Source organism: Penicillium cosmopolitanum (assembly GCF_028827165.1).
Source record: "Penicillium cosmopolitanum strain IBT 29677 chromosome Unknown utg000013l:1.0-859999.0:1.0-860633.0, whole genome shotgun sequence".
NCBI lineage: Eukaryota > Fungi > Ascomycota > Eurotiomycetes > Eurotiales > Aspergillaceae > Penicillium > Penicillium cosmopolitanum.
In genome coordinates, this window is record NW_026622683.1 from 348,175 (window position 1) to 370,134 (window position 21,960).

The 21,960-nt window shown below is 47.5% G+C and overlaps 9 protein-coding genes across 9 annotated transcripts; 6 read left to right on the top strand and 3 right to left on the bottom strand.

The window, feature by feature from the left end:
- Positions 1-468: 468 nt before the first annotated feature.
- Positions 469-2,155, top strand: N7509_014111 (uncharacterized protein; the record flags this gene model as incomplete). Its single annotated transcript, XM_056638748.1, has 7 exons — positions 469-508; positions 571-596; positions 654-826; positions 882-1,261; positions 1,319-1,533; positions 1,587-1,654; positions 1,714-2,155. The coding sequence occupies 7 exons, from the start codon at positions 469-471 to the stop codon at positions 2,153-2,155; spliced, it is 1,344 nt and encodes a 447-aa protein (XP_056480737.1).
- A 520-nt stretch (positions 2,156-2,675) lies between these two features.
- N7509_014112 (uncharacterized protein) lies at positions 2,676-4,363 on the bottom strand (the record flags this gene model as incomplete). The annotated part of the gene is made up of 8 exons (XM_056638749.1): positions 2,676-2,798; positions 2,855-2,949; positions 3,006-3,169; positions 3,269-3,381; positions 3,587-3,910; positions 3,975-4,113; positions 4,216-4,245; positions 4,311-4,363. The coding sequence occupies 8 exons, from the start codon at positions 4,361-4,363 to the stop codon at positions 2,676-2,678; spliced, it is 1,041 nt and encodes a 346-aa protein (XP_056480738.1).
- Positions 4,364-6,335: 1,972 nt separating this feature from the next.
- On the top strand, positions 6,336-7,616 carry N7509_014113 (uncharacterized protein; the record flags this gene model as incomplete). The annotated part of the gene is made up of 3 exons (XM_056638750.1): positions 6,336-6,807; positions 6,882-7,554; positions 7,598-7,616. 3 exons carry the CDS (start codon positions 6,336-6,338, stop codon positions 7,614-7,616), a joined length of 1,164 nt encoding a protein of 387 aa, XP_056480739.1.
- Positions 7,617-7,877: 261 nt separating this feature from the next.
- Positions 7,878-8,270, bottom strand: N7509_014114 (uncharacterized protein; the record flags this gene model as incomplete). The annotated part of the gene is made up of 1 exon (XM_056638751.1): positions 7,878-8,270. One exon carries the CDS (start codon positions 8,268-8,270, stop codon positions 7,878-7,880), a length of 393 nt encoding a protein of 130 aa, XP_056480740.1.
- Positions 8,271-8,953: 683 nt separating this feature from the next.
- Positions 8,954-10,563, top strand: N7509_014115 (uncharacterized protein; the record flags this gene model as incomplete). The annotated part of the gene is made up of 2 exons (XM_056638752.1): positions 8,954-9,591; positions 9,660-10,563. The coding sequence occupies 2 exons, from the start codon at positions 8,954-8,956 to the stop codon at positions 10,561-10,563; spliced, it is 1,542 nt and encodes a 513-aa protein (XP_056480741.1).
- A 1,179-nt stretch (positions 10,564-11,742) lies between these two features.
- On the top strand, positions 11,743-16,469 carry N7509_014116 (putative ABC multidrug transporter; the record flags this gene model as incomplete). The annotated part of the gene is given in 10 exon segments (XM_056638753.1): positions 11,743-12,191; positions 12,250-12,965; positions 12,979-13,577; positions 13,634-13,843; positions 13,893-14,315; positions 14,342-14,501; positions 14,550-15,028; positions 15,087-15,862; positions 15,915-16,257; positions 16,329-16,469. The coding sequence occupies 10 exon segments, from the start codon at positions 11,743-11,745 to the stop codon at positions 16,467-16,469; spliced, it is 4,296 nt and encodes a 1,431-aa protein (XP_056480742.1).
- Positions 16,470-17,226: 757 nt separating this feature from the next.
- N7509_014117 (uncharacterized protein) lies at positions 17,227-17,669 on the top strand (the record flags this gene model as incomplete). The annotated part of the gene is made up of 3 exons (XM_056638754.1): positions 17,227-17,248; positions 17,385-17,457; positions 17,525-17,669. 3 exons carry the CDS (start codon positions 17,227-17,229, stop codon positions 17,667-17,669), a joined length of 240 nt encoding a protein of 79 aa, XP_056480743.1.
- A 207-nt stretch (positions 17,670-17,876) lies between these two features.
- On the bottom strand, positions 17,877-19,563 carry N7509_014118 (putative MFS transporter; the record flags this gene model as incomplete). The annotated part of the gene is made up of 3 exons (XM_056638755.1): positions 17,877-19,048; positions 19,153-19,261; positions 19,381-19,563. The coding sequence occupies 3 exons, from the start codon at positions 19,561-19,563 to the stop codon at positions 17,877-17,879; spliced, it is 1,464 nt and encodes a 487-aa protein (XP_056480744.1).
- Positions 19,564-20,245: 682 nt separating this feature from the next.
- N7509_014119 (uncharacterized protein) lies at positions 20,246-21,551 on the top strand (the record flags this gene model as incomplete). Its single annotated transcript, XM_056638756.1, has 5 exons — positions 20,246-20,422; positions 20,473-20,509; positions 20,566-20,633; positions 20,701-21,192; positions 21,264-21,551. 5 exons carry the CDS (start codon positions 20,246-20,248, stop codon positions 21,549-21,551), a joined length of 1,062 nt encoding a protein of 353 aa, XP_056480745.1.
- Positions 21,552-21,960: the final 409 nt, after the last annotated feature.

Sequence of the window (21,960 nt, forward strand, 5' to 3'; positions counted from 1 at the left end):
AATACGTATATGGTGTCCAATTTTAGCGCCAACATAGCCTTGGAACACCTGTGAACTATTGTTGGCCCTTTTATCCATTATTCGAGTTTATTTGATCTCTCAATCACAGAAGTGTGATATTAGGTTCGCACCAACCAGTGGCCCTGATATCCATGCCCTTCCTGTGATTCATCATCGTTCCTGATCACCCCCCCAGTGCGGCCCCCCTTGTTGGCCCGGTCAAACTTAGTCCACTGGGCTGCCATGGCAGGGTTTACATGTAAGTTGTTTGCGAGGTAATCGGTCTTTAACTTTCTACCGAAGTGTCCCATATTCCACCCCCACTCCTATATGATCTGCGCAAGTGCTGTCTGATCCATCAACATCGATGCGATTCCTCTTTCATTCTCTGCCAATGCTTGCTATTTGAATGCGAGTCGCGCGCTGCAGTTGAGTCTCGATCACAAAGTTGGCCCTTACATCATCGCCATGGAAATCCCCCGACCCGGAGAGGGAGATGTCGATATTGGTAAGTCGCGTGCTTAGAAATTTTGAGTCTGGCGGTTGTTGACTGATGTTTGATATGCATAGGCTCTGGCACATTTGCAGCTTGCTGGGTAAGCCAAGCCTGTCATCTTCCATGTGGTACCTTGAGTAACTAACCTGTCACTTAGGCGCTTACTGGAGTGGTTGGTGTCGCTCTGCTCTTTCGATATGCCGTCAAGTCTTGGGTTCGCTGGGCTCTGCCGCAGGTTACTGCACCTGGAAGAATTTGGGGCATCGAAGATATGTTCTTCCTAGTCGCTTATGGCTTTGATGTCACTCATATGACATTTATTCAACTGAGGTAAGTGTTCATCCTGTCCAGGGATTCTAAGAGTATCCAGCTAACTAGAGTAAAGTGCCAATTGGGGTCTCGGACGTCACTTCTTCTACCTTAGTGAAGAAGAAAGATTCCACGCTATGAGGTGGGACTTTTTGTCACAGCCTATTGCCGTCGCCTCGGCGATGGTTTCAAGAACCGGCATGATGTGGTTTCTATTGACATGCTTCGCAGCGAGTGATCGGAAACTTCGAATGTCGATCATCATCTGTGCTATTGTCCAAATCGTTGCAAATATGGTCACCATCGTACAGATCATTGTCCAGTGTGGGCCTAATCCATATCACTCCGCGAATCGTGTTCAATATTTCAAATATATGTGGACTCCTTTGCCAGAGGATGGATCGGTCGTGTGTCAATCACCATCTGTTCAAACGACCGTCGGGTTTGTCCAGGGAGGTACGTACTCGATTTCACTTATACTTGCATCGTTCTCTATTAACCGAGTCTTGGCAGGCTTCAACACAATTATTGATTTCGCGCTCGCTGCTCTTGCTGCCGTGGAATTATGGCAGTTTTTCTTGCGAACGTTACATCGCGAACCAAATGTTTCATTCTGGTCTCAGTTTCACAAAATCAACAGCACAGTACGATCACGTCGCATCTGGCAGACACTTACCCTGAGCGGTCCTCTTATACTCTCCGGTGCCGCTTCAATTGTGAAGACTTATGTGCGTCCTCCTTCAAGTACTCATTTGCCCAGTTCTAACATGCAATGGTGCAGAAACTCAAATCGCTCGGTGACCGACTAGACTTTACTTATAACATCGTCTCATTTGTCCTCTGGGTGAAGTAAGTTGTCGATAAATATTCCGTATCAGCCTTTTTAATTCTAACATAAATTTTTGCAGGATCGAAAACTACAGCATCCTGCTCGCTTCCTGCGCACCTGTCGCCCGTCTCTTCCTTCGCGCTATTGTTGACAACCGTCGCGATGGCAAACCAGTCGGCTACTGGTCCCGATCTCGCTCGAATAATAATAATAATAATAACTCTGATAATTCGAACGATACGGAGCTCAAGCGACGACAAAAAGACCAATGGCTGGACTCGGCAACAGCGACAGCGGGGAATTGGCAAGATGAAGAGAATGATCCTCCGCATTGGGGTACCACCGAGCGTTCTGAGAGTCGGATCTCTCGAGCGCAACAGCCCGATCATTTGGATGATGGATTTGTGACTGTCAAAACGGATATTGTTGTGCAGGTTGATGATGGGCGGTCTGTTTCCTCTGGTGGTGCCAGGTTACTGCCTGAGGGGAGTGAACCGCTTCATGTGCATAGGAAGGAATAGTAAGGGTTGGGATATGTAAAAGCGAGGCCGTGTAGATATAATATGTCGTGAAGTATAGTAATTCGATATGCAACATGAAGTACACGAATCAAAAGCACAGGTATTAATTGAAACCCCATAAATTCCAAGCCTTTTAACTAGCATATGTAGCGAAACATCTTACGTGAAACTATGTAAGGCCATATCTCTGGATAATGAATCCTAATATCTACTAAGACTTGCAAATTGAGATCAAAACATGTTCCTCGCTTCAAGTAGCAAAATAATAATTATGACGAGCCCGGAACATCCAGTCCACAAAAACGACCAGAAAGGTTCCTGCGATCAATACTATTGCCCAATTCATATTATCTACCGGTGTCAGTGAATCGGACCTAATTGCTTTGAAATGGAGTCTACTCACATATGTTTGCCTTCTCCACGGGGATATAAAGTGGGAAGCTACCAAGATGGGATACTACGTCAGCCAAACCACTTTTACGCTACTAGTAGATATCAATAAAGAGCAACGGGAAAATTCTTACAGAAGCATAACGCTGATCAGCAAACACCAGCAGACGGAAAATATGTTGATGGCCCATCCGGCTACACCCAGGTTAAAGGCTCGTGGTGTCGGCAATGCTTTGCGGCCGGTGACGACAATCTGAGAACGTTTAAGTAATCGCAAGTAGAGGTCGCATCGGAAGTGTAAACACCCACCAGGAAAGTTGGGATTAGATAGCCAACTTGGATTGCGACTAGTCCAATGCTAATAATTACTTGAAATGCGTAGTCGGAGCCAAAAACCACCACGCCTAGAAGTGACATTAGTTGACTGTCATGATCAGTGTAGCTAGATGGGAGAATATACCAATAATCAGTTGCGCGACTCCTGATAGAATAAGGGTGTTGAGAGGTGTATCAAGCTTATGATTTATCTGAACGAAAAGGTTCGAAAATGGGAGGGCATTGTCTCTTGCCATTCCCCATGTTAAACGAGACGCTGCTGTATTGAGGCCCATACAGATAAAAAGACTAGTCAGTGTTAGAAGAAGGTCTATCTCGAGATAAACGCTCGGGGGAAAAGGCAGAAGACAAAATGATATTATGGATGAAGTGGCATGATAAACTCACTTGATCACAATCAGAATTATGACAACGAAGGCAATCCCACCAGCGGGATTCTGAAGCACATCGACAAACCAAGTAACGTACGGAATGCTGAAGTTGTAAGCTATTCTCCACATCTACATGGATAATTATTAAATCGTGGGCAATAACTGACTCTGTTTCCATGTAAGACTCCCAATCTTTGGAAGTAAATCCCATGATTATTGCAGCAAGAAAAGTGGTTGCACCGCTGACAACCATAGACCATAACATAGCCCGCTTTGTGGCACATTTTGTCAGCTAGAAATGATTCACGGGGCTAGGCTGAACTGTAATACTCACCGGTGCGTTTCTTTCCGGGTCTTTCATTTCTTCGGCAATATGTAGGATCCCATCCGTTCCATACAACGCATACATTGGGGTATAGAAACTCATAATCCCTACCCATCCACGACTTTCGTAGCCCGAGTTATTCAAAAACTCGGTGAAAACAAAGCTAGCGGACTGCTTTGGTGCCAGCGCGAGGAACAAGGCAGCCCACACAATTGCGCCAGCTATGACTATAAATCCCCCAACCAGTGAGAGTAATGGAAGGTATTTCTGGGAAAGCGAGGCAGCAAGTGCCAGAATTGTAAGCCCGGCATACATAAGCCATTCCAGCCATCTCTGTATGTTATTTATAAGCCCTTCGACATTCAATCTTCTCAGCAGTAGAGATATAGTGTCTTACCGTGGCTTGCCATTCCGGGTAGCTGATCTGGATGATACCTATGCAAACCTGTGCAGAATTCATGGTACAGCTGGCTGCCGTAGCAATTTCACCAAGAAATATAACCCACCCAATAGCATATGAGAGGAATCTCCGGACGCTATGATGAAAGAGTAGGAATTAATATTGGGGGAAGTTCGGCCGTTGAGGGGATCATGAGTTTAAGAGTCAATTTCCTGGTCGACATTTTGGGGGTACACACCTTGGAGGCGCAAGCTTTTGAGTGAATACCCTATTTCACGAACATTAGTATCTATCAGTTCCGTTACACTCGCTTCCGAAAACCGTTCTACCTACTGTTGACCGCCAGCATATGGCCAGATTGAGCACATCTCAGCGAGGGATGCCATTAGAAGGCCTTGCCCAATAGTAACAATAACTCTGGCCTAAGTCTTAGTTATGTTTTTTACGGGTAGGTAACTGGAAGCTCTAACGATGAGTATATCAACATCATCGGACCTCCAATATCGTATACGGTATCGAATAAAATGATGTTGCAAGTCCAGCTTGTCATCATGAGAACCTGCCATGCAGTTGCTGCATCAATGATTGTTGTTAGTTTTCGATACTCAATTTGGGCTTAGAATATGGGTTGAAGAAGGGTATCATTTGCGGGGGTTTGCTAACCACTCCAGATATTGTACACTCGCTTTGGGGACTCTGCGGCAAGGATTTCCCTTGTTTTTTGTCAGGTTGCACATTTGCGGGAAGAGAGTTTTTCCGAATATCTAAAGACATTCTGAGGGTGAGTTGGAGCCAAGGATTTTGACAATACTTAGAAGCTTGTCTTGGCTAGGTTCCTTTCTAGGAAACCCATCAGTATTTGAACTTTCAGGGTTCGGACAGACCGAGAGAGGGAGAGGAGGGGAATAGACAGCATTCTCAAACTTGAATTCTCGTAATACAAGTCATCTTTGTAGCGGTTAGTCGATAGAGTCTTGACGCCCGTTAATTTACGCTGATAAGCAACTAAGGGAGACCTTGCAGCGGATCAAGTGCCTTTTCTTGCTATATCTCAACTATGATGCCAACAACCCCTTTCAAGATACATCGAACGTAATATCTGAATTAATACCCTTATCTATGTGTCGTAGATACGTGTCGGGCACACCGACGGATAGGGTCATATATAGTGAAAGATGTAGATATTATCAGTCGCAGATGCCCTGAAAAGAGGTTGAATCGTGCTAGGCCAATTAATTAAATACCAGAGAAGCATTAAGCAGCATCATGGATAACTCATTATGTGTTACAGCGTTACACCAATTGCCCCTCTATTCTTTGTGATCGGCATAATGCGGGTGAGCTAGGATGCTCGTCGAATATGGGGTATAAATTCGGGGAAATGTGCCAACGGCTCATCTTATTTCTAAACAATCAAGCTATTTCATTGGGACCAAGCCAAGAAATTTCCAAAATAAAGATGTCTCAGTGTCAATGATGTCGCTACATGAGGCAAGGCGGGAAGAGAACCTGCCACTTCGGCATGTCCGATTGAAGCCATCGGGGGTACCGCCAAAGGTTTTATTTTCAAGATGCTTACATATCCAGTGGAATACTCAAAATTATAACATCTTTTAATTGACTGCGATCGGCTTTGGAAGTCATGCGGTTCGCGCAAACTATATACTTGCTGCACTGCTCTGATCACACCACAGAACTGGTAGCCTCGGCACTTCAATTTCGATTCTAGAATAGTCCTCATGACTCAGATGATGATATCCCGTGAATATCGAAGTTGGATATCGGTATCTAAATATGAATCTTGGAAGCCTAAATTCCTTGTAGGTTTCAGCATTAGGAGTCCTCGCTAAGATATAGAGTAGTCGCCTGCCGTATAATGCACTCAGTAGGTGTCCAAATTCCCACCCGGAAAAGGAATATGCTTCTCTCTTCAATTCGGTCGAATCCATAGCACTGCACGTTCGTGTTTTTGAATTGCAGGGTCGTGGTCCAAGGTTATCTTGATTGACAAGCCCCAGAGAGTACTACCCCGTATATACCTTCCACGGATATCTTCACTTGGATGCGGCGTCGTTAACAGTTTTCGGCCCACTTGAATGCAATATTTTGTACTCAACGCCCGAGTCAAATAAAATAAATGATTTCCTATCCCATCTAAGCACAGTTATAATTTTAATAAAATTTCCCCATTTTTAATCCGAGAAACCTCGAAAATCCACGTCATCGCCGCGTCTCCCCTGGCCAATCACCACGTGATGATAAGCATATCGACTCCGCGGAAGTTCAACTTCACTTCAATGTTGACCTTCTCTTCTCTCCTGTCCATCTCCATCTTCATCGCCGCTATTCTCCTCAGAAATGGCAGCTAAGGATTCGGCATTCCCTCTTCGTCGAGGGTCAGATGCCTCGGAAAAAGACTTTTTCGATATCCCGGACGAATCGTGGTCAGCGATGGCCAAACGCCAACTACGACACATCCGCACTTGGGTCATTCTCTTCGCCCTCATTGTCTACTGCTTGTGGCCGAAATCGATACCACTTCCTCCGCAGCCAAATCCCCATATTCATTATGATGAGGTCGACTGGACGCGCTATGCCTACACAACGTACGCGACTAGCGAGACAGATCTATGCAATTCCTTAATGGTTTACGCGGCTTTGCAGCGCTTCCAATCCAAGGCGGAAAATCTGCTATTCTACCCAGACGAGTGGGATCTCATTATTGACGACGACTCTGATCGCATCAGCGAGCTTCTGATCCTGGCCAAAAGTAGATATAATATCCAGTTGTCGCCAATCAAGGTCGAGGCAATCAAGCGACCGTCTGAACGTGAGTGGAAGGATAGAATAGAACAGGACCAGCCACCCATGAGGCTCAGAGCTAACTACTATTTTCACTGCTAGGATTTGCCGACGCAACCTGGGATGTCAGTTCGGCCAAATTGAACGCATTCGGCGTCATCCAATACGATCGCGTTATTCACCTCGACTCCGACATCACCCTACTCAACCACATGGATGAGCTATTCTTCCTCCCACCCACCGTTGCCGCCATGCCTCGAGCCTACTGGACACTCCCCGACTCCCACACCCTCAGCTCCCAGATTGTCGTTATCGAGCCCTCGTACAAGGAATTCCTGGGATTGCAGGAATTGACCCGTCTCGCGACCCATGGCCAATTGGATATATGGAACGGGACAGAGGGATTGGATACGGCGATTCTAAACCATCGCTATGGGGATAATGCTATGGTTCTTCCCCACAAGGAGTACGGCCTACTCACGAGCGAGTTCCGCAGAAAGGAACATAAGAATTTCCTGGGCACGGAGAAGGACTGGATTCCTGACAAGGTCATGGCGGAGAGCAAGTTTGTGCAATTCTCGGATGACCCCTTGCCCAAACCTTGGGTTATGTGGCCGCAGGAAATGCTGGCAGAGATCCAGCCTAAGTGCGACAGTAAACCCGGGACATCTGAGGAGAGTGGATGTCGCGATCGAGAATTATGGAAAGAACTCTATGATCATTTCCGGAGGCAGCGAAAGGTGTGTATGCCCCTGTTCTGTTTGTGCGCGCGCGTGTGTGTCAAGGTTCATTCGTGCTGACTACTCTTTCTTCGACAGGACGTTTGCAGGTTACTGAGTTATCCTGCACCAGTATAAGAAGTGGTCGTGTCTCCCAGGAGTGACCATCATTTTTTCCATTTGTAGATTTGAGCGTATCGGTATTTAGGCGTTTTGAGAACGGGAACCCAGGACAGGATTGTACAGAATAGACAATATAAGTCATTGAATTCGAGATCGAGACTGAAAGGTTGAAATGCCAGTGGCAGGGTATCATGCAGGAAAAGTAAAAATCGAACAGAAGAGTAGAGAATCGAATCAAACCAACATCATGATCGCATCAAGAATATCCCATCCCTTTCCTCCACCACCCCCAAACTCCCCGCTGCGCCATCAAACTCCCAAACTCCTTCACACTCTCAACTTCATTCAACCCAACATCTCTCCCAGTCGCGCGTGCTTCCTCATCAGCCATACCCCCCGATTCAGAGACAAGTTCCCCCGGTTTACGCACCAGCTGGAAATCCTTATATCGTAACCTCTTCACCACTCCAACCCACCCCTCCACCTGGCCCTGTTCCTGCCCCTCGACGTACATGATCCCCGGACACCCGCCGGAGCGAAGAAGTACGAAGCAGCTGTGGGTGTCGGCGGCACGTTTTAGGGCGGCGACCTTTTTGCGGGAGGTTATGTGGTGGGTGCGGATTAGAGCGTTATAGAGTTGTGTGGGCATTGCGAGTTGGGGAGAATCGTTGGGGAGAATCGTTGGGGAGAAGAAGGGGGAGAAAGGAAATAAAATGAAGGACGACTTTGAGGCTGGTGGAGACGATCTTGGCGGGTTTAGCGTCTTAGTAATGGGGTATTTGGGGTACATTTCGTGGAGGAATGCGAGGAATTATTGGCCACTGAGGACGAAACTAGTATAATTGCTTCTTATAAGCTGAGAGTTAAATGAATATTCGGTTTCTTATATTTTTTCTTTTCAGAAATATATGAAAAAGAATACCTAGTTCTTTTTGAAGATGGCTGTTCGTGATGGACTTATTTTCATCGAATTCGCCATATACTTGATTCATCGATGAATCACTTAAATCTCAACTGTATCTGCTTCAGTAGTCCATACATGATGCAAAAACCCTCGCAGGAAAATACGAGATATCTTCAAGTTCCATTGGCCCAGGTGAATCCATTTCGCCGCATCATCATGCAGTCACACTCCGCCAATTGTGGGTTCTCATAGGGGTTTCCTTTAACGGAAAAGCTGCCGAGAAGAGATTGACTCAGAGCGACCCCGCGGGGAAATCTTTCTTTCTGAAGTTTATGAGGTCTTGACACCAGAATTCTTTGCCTTCAACGTCAACTTTCTGATCTTGTCTGGATGGAATAGGTCTTTGCTTCAATTTCAACACGTTCACTATGGGAGTCACTCAGACAGGTGAATCGCTACAACTCCCTCCAATCGAAGATCCAAGCAACATCCAGGCTCTACTAGATGAATATGGATTGGAATTCACCCCAAATGGAGAGTCAATTCGCTGGTCTGTAGGGAATAAAAGACATCCGCGCAATTGGCCAGCTTCTCGCAAGATCTACGACACAGGCCTGGTCATCTTCTTGGATCTATTCACGACATCCGTTAGTACGGCCGGGAGCTCAGCGGCTGATCATGCTCGTCATGAATTTGGCATTGGAAAAACACTGGCTATTTTCCTGTTCGTCTCGCTCTCTTTACTCGGCCAAATGTTTGGGGGTATCATATTCCCGGCTTGGTCTGAGGCTTTCGGTCGCAAGAGGCTATACATTGTCAGCACCGGTTTATACAGCGTCTTCTGTCTAATCGTCGGCATTGTTCCATCTTTGGCTGCTGTTATTGTTGGACGCTTTTTCGCCGGGTTTCTCTCTGCAATTCCGGCTATCGTTGTCGCGGGGAGTATTGAGGATATGTACAACTCAAAGGATAGGGTGTGGCTCATTTTCTTATGGGCTATTGTGGCTAATATGGGTCTTGCTTTGGGGCCTATTATGAGTATCTACATCACTGTTTCTCTGAGCTGGTATGTGCATGAAAAAGTAGCCCCTTTCCCAGGCTCCAAAGAAGACAAAGATTGACTTGCTTTTGTAGGAGATGGGTATTTCGAATTTCTGCCGTCGTTACGGCGATAGTTACGGTTCTCCTATTCGGCATCAAAGAATCACGACCATCATCGGTCTTGGAAATGGAGGTTGCAAAGGTCCGCAAGGAAAGTGGACTTGATACCCTCAAAGCATTGAACCCAGATCACACCCCCGACCTGATGACATTCGTCCGTATTGGTCTCTTCCGACCCATCCAACTCTTCTTCACGGAACCTATCGTTTTCATGGTGGCGATGATGAGCGCAGTGGCATTTGCCCTGATTTATCTCTTCACCGAGGCCTTACCACCCATTTACGTCTCGATGGGATTCTCAACCACATCCTCTTACCTCCCCTTCATCGCCATCTGCGTGGGTCTCCTATCTGGAATGCTCACACGCATTCAAGATATCCGGATAATCCAGAAATACAAAGAGCAAGGCATCCCTCTCGAGCCAGAGCACAAACTGCTCGGTTTTTCCATTGGCGCTCCAATTCTAGCCGGTGGCCTATGGTGGTTCGCATGGACGATTCCGCCTTTAGTGACTAATGTTCACTGGTTAGTCTCTGCGGCCGCGCTTGTGCTGATTGGATATGCTGTGAATGAGTTCGACTCGGTACTTGCGGGATACCTGGCCGATAGTTATATGGGCTATGCGGCTAGTGGCTTCGCAGCGGTTCAGCTTCTTCGTTCGTCGATGTCGGCTGTTTTCCCGCTCTTCGCGACTGAGATGTTTGAGGGGTTAGGTGCTAATGTTGCAGCCTCGATTTTGGCGGCGTTTGCGACGCTTTTTTGTATTATTCCGCCTCTTTTTACGAGGTATGGGAAGCGGATTCGTTCGCGGAGTACATTTGCCAAGTATAGCTTGCAGGTGTATCGCGAGAATGGAATTGATAAGAATGGTTATTGAACTATGGGGGTTTCGGTGATATTTGTTTTTGGGTTTTATAGAAAAGTTTAGACTTGAAGAAGACTCCAAGTCGGATAGAGGTGTTGTAGCAAAGCCTAATGCTAGCTGCATTGAACATATTGAATATAGTTTGATTCCCCGGAATATCTCAAATATCTAAAATATATTCAGCAATTGGACCATTACCTGAAGAAATTGGAATATCGCAAAAACTTGAACAAACTTGGCAACATAAAGAAAATTACATTTGTTCCGTTGTAATATGTGGCTGCAGCCCTGGAGAGTACGAAGTCATCTGCCCCCTCCTCTGAATCATCACCGCTACTAGTATTTACTTAGATGATCGGTGCCCTCATGTTTCTCATTGCTTTTTCGACAAGTCAGACCACGGACATTTTCTGCTTGTCATATCTACGGACGGATTCATGACAGGTCGCATTGACCACCCTGCACTCTGCACCCTGCATCGGCCACCAAGCATCGGTCATTGGTCATCAAATATCGGCCATCGCTTTCCGCGGCAGCTTCAAACAGCAGCTCCATCCCAATATCTGGCAAAATGATTAAAAATCAATCCAGAATTAGCTGTAAATAGCCGCGCTGAGAGATTCACCGCCCGATTCAACCTGTCAGCATCATCCAATTCATCCTGGATCCGCTTTTCCTTTGGTTCCAGGTGGATCTTCTCCTCAGAACTTCCTCATTTAGTCGGCACCCGCGGAGACCGCGGGTCCTCCTCTCTTGCGACTTACCGTATTTGGGTAAACTTGCGCAAAACCCCCGGTGGCCAAAGTGTTCCTTGTTCCTCGTGGCGCACTCCCTCGTGGCCGCCTGAACCGTACGGAACTCCCATTGGCCGCGCTAGATCCTCGGAACATCAGATCTTCTTGTTCGTCATAAATCATAATGGATGTCGGACCCACCGGATGTCTCTAGCTTGGATGAATGATTTTTCGTTTGTCCTTTACGGGTGTCACTATTGGTTGGTTGTTAATTTAGAGTCATATTGTAGCTTGGCTTCCTCTTTCTGGACCCTGGTCCAAGTTCTGGATCTCTTGGAGCTTCTGCCTGTCATGAAATAAAATATTCTCTTCATCGCCACTTCTTCTCATCACTCAACCATGCAAATGCGTGTTCTCTTCAACCTTTCATCATAGAAGCATTTGATCAGGATTCACCATGCCTGCTCCTCTGCACTCGCGCCCCCAGGCGTCCTTCATTGCGGGGCACGAGGCACCATCTGACGATCACGGCCCTCGTGTCCACGTCTCCCACGCAGATGAAGATGCCATCGCTGATATCCATCGCACGCTGACAGAGAAGAGTCAACCAGGTGAGGTACAGTACTCCGAGCCTCACTCGTCCTTCGACAAATTTCTTGAGGAACAGGTCCAGGGAGGGAAAAAGCGCTCCAATCTGGGAGTGAGCTTTCAATCTGTCTCAACATGGGGTGAAGGTTATGGTCATGCCAATGTGAAGACCTTAGGAACGGCCTTGTGGCGGACCTTGACTTGCCGGGATATCTACGAATGGACAATTCAACCGTGGGTATCATCGAAAAAGCCCGAGGATGGAAGGCAGCTCATCCGAGACTTCTCTGGTGTCGTTGAAAGCGGCGAAATGATGCTGTAAGTAGAAGTGGGTTGATTCAATAGAGGGAATGGGTATATGGCTAACATTTCCCAGGGTTCTGGGACGTCCAGGAGCTGGATGTTCGACCTTCCTGCGGACAATTGCAGGACACCATTCTTCCTTCCTGGGAGTAACAGGCGCAATCGACTACTCTGGCCTATGCCCGGATGAAGTCCGCAAGCACTACCGCAGTGCTGTGGCATATGTACCCGAGGACGACGTGCATTTCCCCACTCTTACTGTGAAACAGACTCTCGAGTTTGCGCTGCAGAGTAAGACTCCTAAGCGCTACCAGGATCGAATTCCGCGGTATCTCGAGATCTACGGCCGCGTGTTTGGCATGACACACACGATGAACACACTGGTTGGCAACGAGTATATCCGTGGTGTCTCGGGTGGCGAACGCAAACGTATCTCCATCATTGAGTCACTAGCCACCGATTCATCGGTCACCTGCTGGGACAATTCGACTCGCGGTCTGGATGCATCATCTGCACTGGACTATGCTCGGAGCTTGCGGATCATGACCGACACCTGTGGAAAAGCTACACTACTCACACTCTACCAAGCCTCAGATGCAATCTACGAACTTATGGACAAAGTGCTTCTGATTGACGAAGGGAGAATGCTATACCAGGGCCCTGCTAGTCAAGCGAAACAATACTTCGAGGACCTGGGGTATGAGTGTGCCGAGATGCAAACGACTTCCGATTTCCTCACCAGCATCACTGTGCCCGAGCGACGACGATTCCGTGCTGGCTGGGAGGACCGTGCCCCCTAAAGGTCCAATTGAACTGGAGCAGGCCTTCCGAGAGAGCTATGCTTTCAAAAACGTTCAGCGATCCTTGGAGATCTACGATGATAAGCGAGTCAGCGGGAAAGCCAACGGATCTTGCCAAACTGACTCGGAATGTGGAAGCGTTGAGGAGCTCAAGCGCAGTCTGCAGAACGACAAATCTCGCTTTGTCTCTTCCAAATCTCCATACACCATTTCGCTGTTCCGACAGATTGTGATATGTGCGCAGCGTCAGATATGGCAGCTCAAGGGGCACCTGAGTCCCCTCTATATTAAGTTCATTTCTTGCGTGATTTACGGCTTGTTGATCGGCTCAATGTTCTACAATCAGCCCCAGACCACCGATGGAATGTATTCTCGCGGTGGTGTACTCTTCTACTCCTCTATCCTGCTGGCCTGGCTACAGATGTCGGAGCTGGAGGATGCCATGCAGGGAAGAGATATTCTCAGCCGACAGAAGAAGTTCGCATTTGTGAGACCCAGTGCTGTCTGTATGGCTCGTGTCATGCAAGATATGATTCTCACCGCGTTTCTGACCATACTGTATCTCATTGTGATGTATTTCCTGGCTGGATTGCGTTCAGATGTGAGTTTACTTCTCTTTTCTTCAAAACATGCAGAAGGAGTTTCTAACGATTTTAGGCTGGGCCTTTCTTCATCGACTTCCTCTTCATTTACACCTGCACTGTCTGCCTCACAGCCCAATTTCGCGTGTTTGCGGCAATGTCGAGCAATTTTGAAGTCGCTCTAAGATACTGCGGTGTGTCTGTGCTATTCTGCATTGTCTTTGGTGGTTATGTTCTGTCTGTCGACAAAATGATACAGGATGTTCCCTGGGTAGGATGGATTGCGGTAAGGGGAATTGAAATATTAACCAACACATTAGCTGACTTTTTTTCAGTATATAACGCCGGCGTTATACACCTATGAGTCTGTCATGGCTGCCGAGTTTCACAATGTCAATTTCACCTGCACCGCCTCCTCAATTGTACCAGAAGGATCCAACTACACCGACATTGCATACCAGACCTGCGCTTACGCTGGAAGCAAAATTGGCAGCACTGTCGTGAACGGAGATGACTACTTGGCGAGCCAATTCGGATTCTACTACAGCCACGTGTGGCGTAACTTTGGCATTCTTTGCCTCTTCACCGTTGTCTTTGTTGGACTTACTTGCTGGCTTAGTGAAGTCATGGAGTGGGAGTTGGATGGCGCCGGCCCAATTCAATACAGAGCCCCGAAGAAATGGCTTAACCGCAAGAATATCTCTGGATCCGACGAAGAAACGACTCCTGTTCCGGTTGACCCCAAGGCACCTCCTGCTGTGTCCCAGGAATAAAGTCCGACCAGGTTTTGGCTGCGACCGAATCTACCTTCACCTGGTCGGACCTAGAGCTCAACGTTCAGATTGGCAAAGAAACTCGGAAACTTCTCGACGGAGTCAATGGATATTGTAAGCCTGGAACTCTGACAGCTCTTGTCGGAGCTTCTGGTGCGGGCAAATCTACCTGTGAGTTAGAGTCCCAGCATCATGATAATATTTTCTAACAATCCTTAGTGTTGACTGCACTTACTCAACGACAAAGCGCTGGCACACTTTCCGGCTCGATGTTCGTGGATAACCAGCCCATCGACGATTCCTTCAATCGGCAGATCGGATACTGCCAACAGATGGACATCCACGACGAAAGTAGTACCATCCGAGAGGCATTCGAATTTTCCGCCTTGCTTCGGCAAGATAAGGACACCCCGAGAGATGAGAAACTAGCCTATGTGGAAACGGTCTTGCAGACACTTGACCTAGTGGAATTGCAGAACGCGGTTATTGGATCCCTGGATATTGAGAAGAAGAAGCGTGTCACAATTGGAGTTGAACTGTGTGCACGACCACGGTTGCTTTTGTTCCTTGACGAGCCTACCAGTGGACTAGACAGCCAGGGTGCAACAAGCATCGTGGCACTCCTCCGTCGTCTGTCGGATCAAGGGCTCGCTGTCCTCTGCACAATTCACCAAGCGAATCAACAACAATTCGAAGAGGTATGTTAATCATCGCCAACGCCCCATCTATCTAATCACTATATTCTAATTCCTTCAGTTCGACCGCGTTCTCGCACTGAGCCCAGGCGGAAGCACATATTACTTCGGCCCCGTTGGAGAATCTGGCAAAGCAATTTTCGAATACTTCACCAAGCATGGACACAATCCCGAGAAAGTCACTAATGCTGCTGACTTCCTTATCGAGGTTGTGGTGGGTGGTATGAAGTCTTCAGGAAATCAAGTCAACTGGGCATCCATTTGGCGCGAATCTGAAGACGCGAAGACTGTCAAGAAGGAAATTTCCGATATTCGTGCCCACGAGAATGTCCACCAAAAGACTACGGCCCCATCCCTTCCTTCGCTCTACGAACAAATCGTCCTCCTCACTCAACGAACTAGCCGGCAATTCTACAGAACAGCAGAGTATCCGTACTCGCGTCTGTATGCTTCGTTTCTTCACGCACTCATCAACGGTCTCACGTACCTCCAAATTGGAGACAGCACGACCGATCTCCAGTCCAAGGCCTTTTCTGCATTTTTGGTTCTCATGCTTGTTCCCGAATTCATCAACGCCATCTCCATGCGCTTCATTCTAAACCGTGACATCTGGTTGGCAAGAGAGGGTCCGAGTGGGGTCTACAACTGGATCGCGTTCAGCACTGCGCAGATCATTTCTGAGATTCCATACGCCATTGTTGGTGGAACAATCTTCTATGTGCTCTACTACTTCATGGTCGGGTTGCCTCTTGGCTTCGCTGCGGGATACAGCTTTCTGATGTTTTTCCTATTTTTCCTATTCGCTACATCATGGGGACAATGGATCGCTGCTCTGAGGTAAGTACCCTGGCTCAACTCACCATTGCTTTCCATACTGACCATACTAAAGCTCCGACTCCATGGTTGCCGCAACTCTCATGCCATTCTTTATCATCATGTGCGAGCTGTTCAACGGCATCCTCCGCCACCATGAACAAATGCCCGCTTTCTGGAAGTACACGATGTACTACATAACGCCCTTCACCTACTGGATTGGCGGTGTTCTAACAGCTGTCCTCCGCGGAACGGATGTCATCTGTTCGCCGAGTGAATTGACTCTCTTCGAGAGTCCGCCCAACATGACCTGCGGCGAGTACGCTGGTCCCTGGCTTGCGAGCAAGGGCGTTGGATACCTCTCAAATGAGGATAGCAGTGGTATCTGCGGCTACTGCCAATATAGCCGTGGTGATGATGTGAGTTCCCCAAGCATGAGCAAGTCTTCAGCAGAAGTGGAACGTGAGAACTGACTTGGGTTAAACTATAGTACCTTGAGAGCATCGGCTTGGACGAATCGAAGATGTGGCCCTACTTCGGTATCTTTTTGGCATTTACGATCACGAACTATCTGATGGTTTACCTCCTTGTTTATGTTCGTTCTGTTATGAAGCCTCTCTGGAGGAAGTGATGATGCGCCGCATCCTTTGCATTTGCATTTGCATTTCTAGCTATAGCGATTACACATAGCGGCATTTTGGGTGTTTCCAATACATTCACTTTTTATGTTCTTCTCACTTTGGCTCACTCTACTTAAACGGTCTCTCTATACCAGCCTTTCATCTCAGCTATAGCTTCACATAAAGGCGAATCTAGGAATTTCTAAATTGAAAGCAAGATTCCTTTCGCTGTAACCTCATATGTTATTCAGACTCGGACTCTATATTGGAGGTAGCATCAATTACCAATAAGTAACAGTATTTCAGGGTAAAACTGGCGCCATTAGTTCAAATGGTAGGATATAGAGTATAGGCTTGTAGATCTAGAAACAATGACGTCATGAAATGGTATAGTGGGGGAAATCGAAAAAAAATGCCGTCCTCCCCCGCCTATTTTCGTTCGTTGCGCGGGTGAATATCATCGTTTCCTTTTGCCTCGCTCGCTTCTTACTTCGAATCAAGCAAAGTCATATAAACTGATATTTTATACACGCAAAATGAGTGCAAGTACAGCCCAAAGATAAACAGTCTATATGATGGATAATGTGAACCTCCAACTAATTACCAAACTAGACCGAATTTGTGCGTTCCCTATTAGATCACATTATACAGAACTTCTGTTGGGATGCATGGCCTAGTTCAGCAGATCATATCGTCATTTCATACTGATCGGCCTTCCTCGATTTTAGCTTGTCAGCTTCTCCGCCCCGGAAGCTAAAGAATATAACTATGGCGCCGAGCCTGGAGAGACGTAAGTCGTTACTTATTCCTAGCCCCTCGAGGTTAAACCACAGAGGAAATACCCGCGTTTGCCTTCGAATTTACTAAAAGTTTGGGATACAATAGTAAGAGCTTTTTGATTGAATTTGTTACGAAAACACTCACAGTGGTCGGTGATAGGGTTGATAGCGCCATGCACGTTCCAGCTCCAGAGGGGCATCCTTTCTCACATGCTCTAGTGTATGTCATTTTCCTTCCAATTGAACTAACTGTGTGAATTTTTATTTACCATATATACTACCCTTAGTGTCAAAACATCCGACATGGATCCAGAGGATTTCCAAGAGCTACTGGCTGATGCCTGGGCTAGGACACAAGCTCCCTCCGATGATAAGGAAGGATCTCTTCCAGAAATTTACATTAATGTCTCAGAGGCATTTCCAAATCAATAAACCACGGAGACGGACTTGAACTATTGAGTTAGCCATATACAATATCCACTGGTCGATGAAATTTACCTTGCATAATGAAGCATGTGAAAAAGAAATCCAGTGGCTGATTAACACTTGAAATTGCACTATGTACTACTACATCATATTACTGCATACAAAACTCGACCGCCATTTTGAATCGAACACGTCAGCTATTATCCACATCCCTTAATACGCATACCGGAAATGAGGATTCTCCTTATCCGTCAATCCAGCCCACTTAGTCTCATCAACCATACCGTCATCAACATGGCCCTTCTGCTCATCACGCCGACGGTTGACGAAGAAATAGTACCCGAACAGCACAACCGAGAGAACGGCAGCAGCAGCCTGAGTCGCCAGAACTGCAATTTTCGCAGGCCGATAGTCCGGTGCGTCTTTTGCTTGAAATGTCTGCGGGCCGATAATATTACCGACAGAAAACGATCCCGCGACAAGAGCACTTGCGAAGGCGCGCTTTGTATGGCCTGCTGTATTTGCCATTGTCCATTGGTAGAGGATTGGGAGGGTGGCGACGATAGCGTTGACGAGGTAGATGCCGATGAGAACGCCTGCTGTGTTACTTTTCGGAAGGAATGACATCAGTCCGCCGCCGATGATTCCAGGAATTGTACAAAGGACATTCCAGGCCCAGCGGTTGGATGTCTTGCGAATTCCATATCCGACGAGTAGCGTGAAGAAGATGCTAACAATGCCCCCGGGTGTGTTCAAGAGGGCGGAGATAGGTCCTGAAAAGCCGAAGCCAGCAATGAGGGTTGCGGAGTATGTTGTTACCACGCCGCTGGAGACAGAGATAAGGATCGTTGTCAAGGTGATGAGCCACAGTTGGGGGTCGATTAGACCTTCGCCGATTTGTTTGAGGTTGATCTTTGTGCTCCACACGCCTGTCTGGTTGGAACTGACGTGTTCGAGGAGCGCGACTTTTTCTTCCTCTGACAGCCACTTTGCTTTGATTGGGGTGTCGGGGATAAAGAAGAACGTCAATGCTCCGACAACGGAGGTTATCAGACCAAGAACAATGAACATAATACGCCATCCTTCCAATTGGGCATTTTCGACATGCTGAAAAGCAAAAGAGATGATGCCGCCCAGTATCTGTGCGGCTCCTAGTCCCATGTACCAAAAGGTGAAGCGAGGTGCTTGCTCGCTACGCGTATAGTACCGACTGCTAATCAGCATCAATGAAGGGCCGATCGTGGCCTCGAAGATGCCCAAGAAGATCCGCGCGACGAGTAAAGTCTTGTAGTCTTTTGCGCCAGCGGAGGCTGCCGCCGCAACGCCCCAGAAAAACACATTTCCTCCGAGCCATTTCGCGGCGGGGACCTTTTGCAAGAAATAAACTAAGTTGAAGTCAATTTTTCTGCGGTGCTCTTCACATTGAGGGGGAGGGATGTGATGTGATGTGATATATACGGTAACATATGCAAAGCAAGGGATGGCTTACCATTTGGTACTTCTGCAATGAGATACGCGATGAAAAACCAGGATGCCGTGTTCGAGAATTCGTTTCCTTTGAGCTTAAGGTGCACCTTGATTCCCATAACAGCCGCATACTAGACATTGTTAGTATCCGATGCAATGCGATGTCGATGCGCGACGATCGGATCGTCCAGCAGTGGCAGATCCGGGGTGGGACAGCTTCGGAATCGAAATCGGACTCGATTGAACTTACATTCAACATGACTTTATCCAGGAACTGCAACACATAGCAGCAGAACATGTACGGCAGTAACCGACGATCGATCTTTCGGCGCAGTGCCGCGAGATCGACATTCGCGTTCGCATGGTGACCTTCGAGGTAGACGACCGCGTCGTCGCGGTCGACTGCTTGAACTGCGGGCTCTTTCTCGCCCATTTTGCCTGTACAGCTGCCAAATAGTAGGACTGGAGTACTGGACCTGGGGGTGCAAAAGGAAATCGGATCAAGCTGGGGTGTGCTGGTTGTTGAGGGGAGTGGGATGGCAAAGTTTAAAACAACAGAGTTTCGCAGAGATGCTGCGTCCAGGTGGCACTTGTACTGGCATGTACTAGGGTAGTATCAGCAAATGTACTCCGTCCTCCGTACGAGTTTGTCTAATGAGTTAGTGCTGCACTAGCTGGGAGCTCACCTCTTGGTCCTATTGGTCTGTGCAACTTGCGTGGAGATGAAGCACTATGAGACACTGGATCCTACGCATCGACCAACGAGATCGGCGAGATTCCCCGACACCCAGGATCGCTAATCTTCGGCTGCCCCGGTGGGGTTGAATTTCTCTCGGCTCGCGATCTAGATCGATGGTGTGTTGCACGCGAACCAAAACCGTAATTGCAAGGCTTTGTTGAGGGACAATGGTTGGTGGTAGGAGGTTCGGGCGCAAGGGGCGAAGGTTTTTCCTAGGCCAATGCATCCAGGGATCGTTTGATTACCCATGCATACATACATGGAACATACAAAGAACTTCTCGCTACAGCGCTAGAGTACCTTCTCGCAGATTTATCGATCCCATTTCCCTCCACGTGGATTATTCTCCTTCATCGATGCCTCGCTAACTGTCACGATGGGATGGGTATACAACGCCACTCCCGATGTCGAGGCTGTGTCGCAGTACCCTGTGGTGCTGGGCGTGTGTCTGAGTCTCACAATACTGATGGTTATCACTGTCTGTTTGCGCCTGTTTATGCGGGCGCAGGCGAGTCGACTTGGAGCGGCGGATTATGTGATGGTTATGAGCATGGTGAGTTCCTGTCTACACAACATTTGTTTTTAGGTGCTGACTGTATATAGGTGTTTAGTATTGTCTACAGCGCTCTCTGCATTTCCCGTGAGATTGAAATCCTTAATCTATGAGTTCCCCGCGGGTCTAATGCAAATGAACAGAATCACGATATGGACTCGGTCTTCCACTAAAGTTGCGACCAAAGGCTGACCTGGCCACATACACTAAGGTAAACGGATCTCGACACAAGAATACTTGCATTCTCCCGGACATCGAGCTGACACAATTATTTACAGATCAACTACGCCGGCCGTCCCTTTTACCAAATTGGCATCGCCGGATTCAAAACTTCCCTCTGCCTCAGCTACTTACGACTGTTAGAGGGCACTTCAAAAAGCATATATCGGATCGTTATTTGGATTGTCATCGCGCTCTCAACATTAGGTCATATTGTTGGAGCCTTGATCTTGATCTTCACCTGCAAGCCAGTGTCAAAGGCGTGGATACCCAGCGAACCTGGATCATGTCTACCTGTTGGCGCGACATTTTACGGCCTCGCGATTTTCACGATCATTTGCGACGTTGTCATTATTTTCTTACCGATTCCACTCCTTCTCCGACTCAATATAAAGCCCGCACAAAAAGCAGGCGTGGTCTGCCTTTTCCTATTGGGGCTGTTCACGACGATCTGTTCCATCCTTCGCCTTACGCAAATCCACCGTGTCGCATTTGGCGACGGAAATTCCACTATGTTGGTACTTTGGGGGACGATCGAGTTTAATGTGGGGGTATGTTTCTTTCATGATCTGCTTCCTTTGTTTCATCTTACGACAGGAGGTATACTTACTAACGTTTCAAGAACATCGTCACTTGTGTCCCATACCTCGCCCCCCTTCTCAAGGGCTATGTACGCGATTTCCGCTCCAACAGTGGCCGCAAATACTATAACAGCAACGGTCGGAGTTATGCGATGGAAACCTGGACCAAGGATGGACGCTCCCAGCTGCAATCGCACGCTAGTGCGCCGAAACGTACGCCGAGTGAGGAATTAATCCTGTCCAGTCAGGAGCCTTCGCATGGTGGAATCGAAATGACGGTGGAATACCGGGTGTCGAGGGACACTCTCGCAATTCCGAAGGGTTCATGATTGGATGACCCTGTAGGATTTGTGCCTCGAAAGTTTGGGCGGAGGGAAATTTGAAATCAATGGTTGTAATGTATATTTGAGTATGGTTTTGATAAACCTTGGAAGTAATGTATAAATCGAGATTACGGTAGACAAAATGGATTGCATTCACCAGAGCTTCAGGGCTGAGAACCTTGGAAGGATCATGGCCCCCCAAGTGAACCAATTTATTACCGACATTAGCATCAAAATCTGCCGGAATGTTTGCTTTGCTGATACATGCTGGAGCGAGATACTTTTTAGTTAAGTTCGAACTAGCCAGGGATGCACGCCACGCCAAACTCAATGCATTCACACTTCGGGTCGGGCTTCCGGTTGCACCCTTTGGCCCCAGTAAGTGGATCGCACGATCCACAAATTATATTGGTGT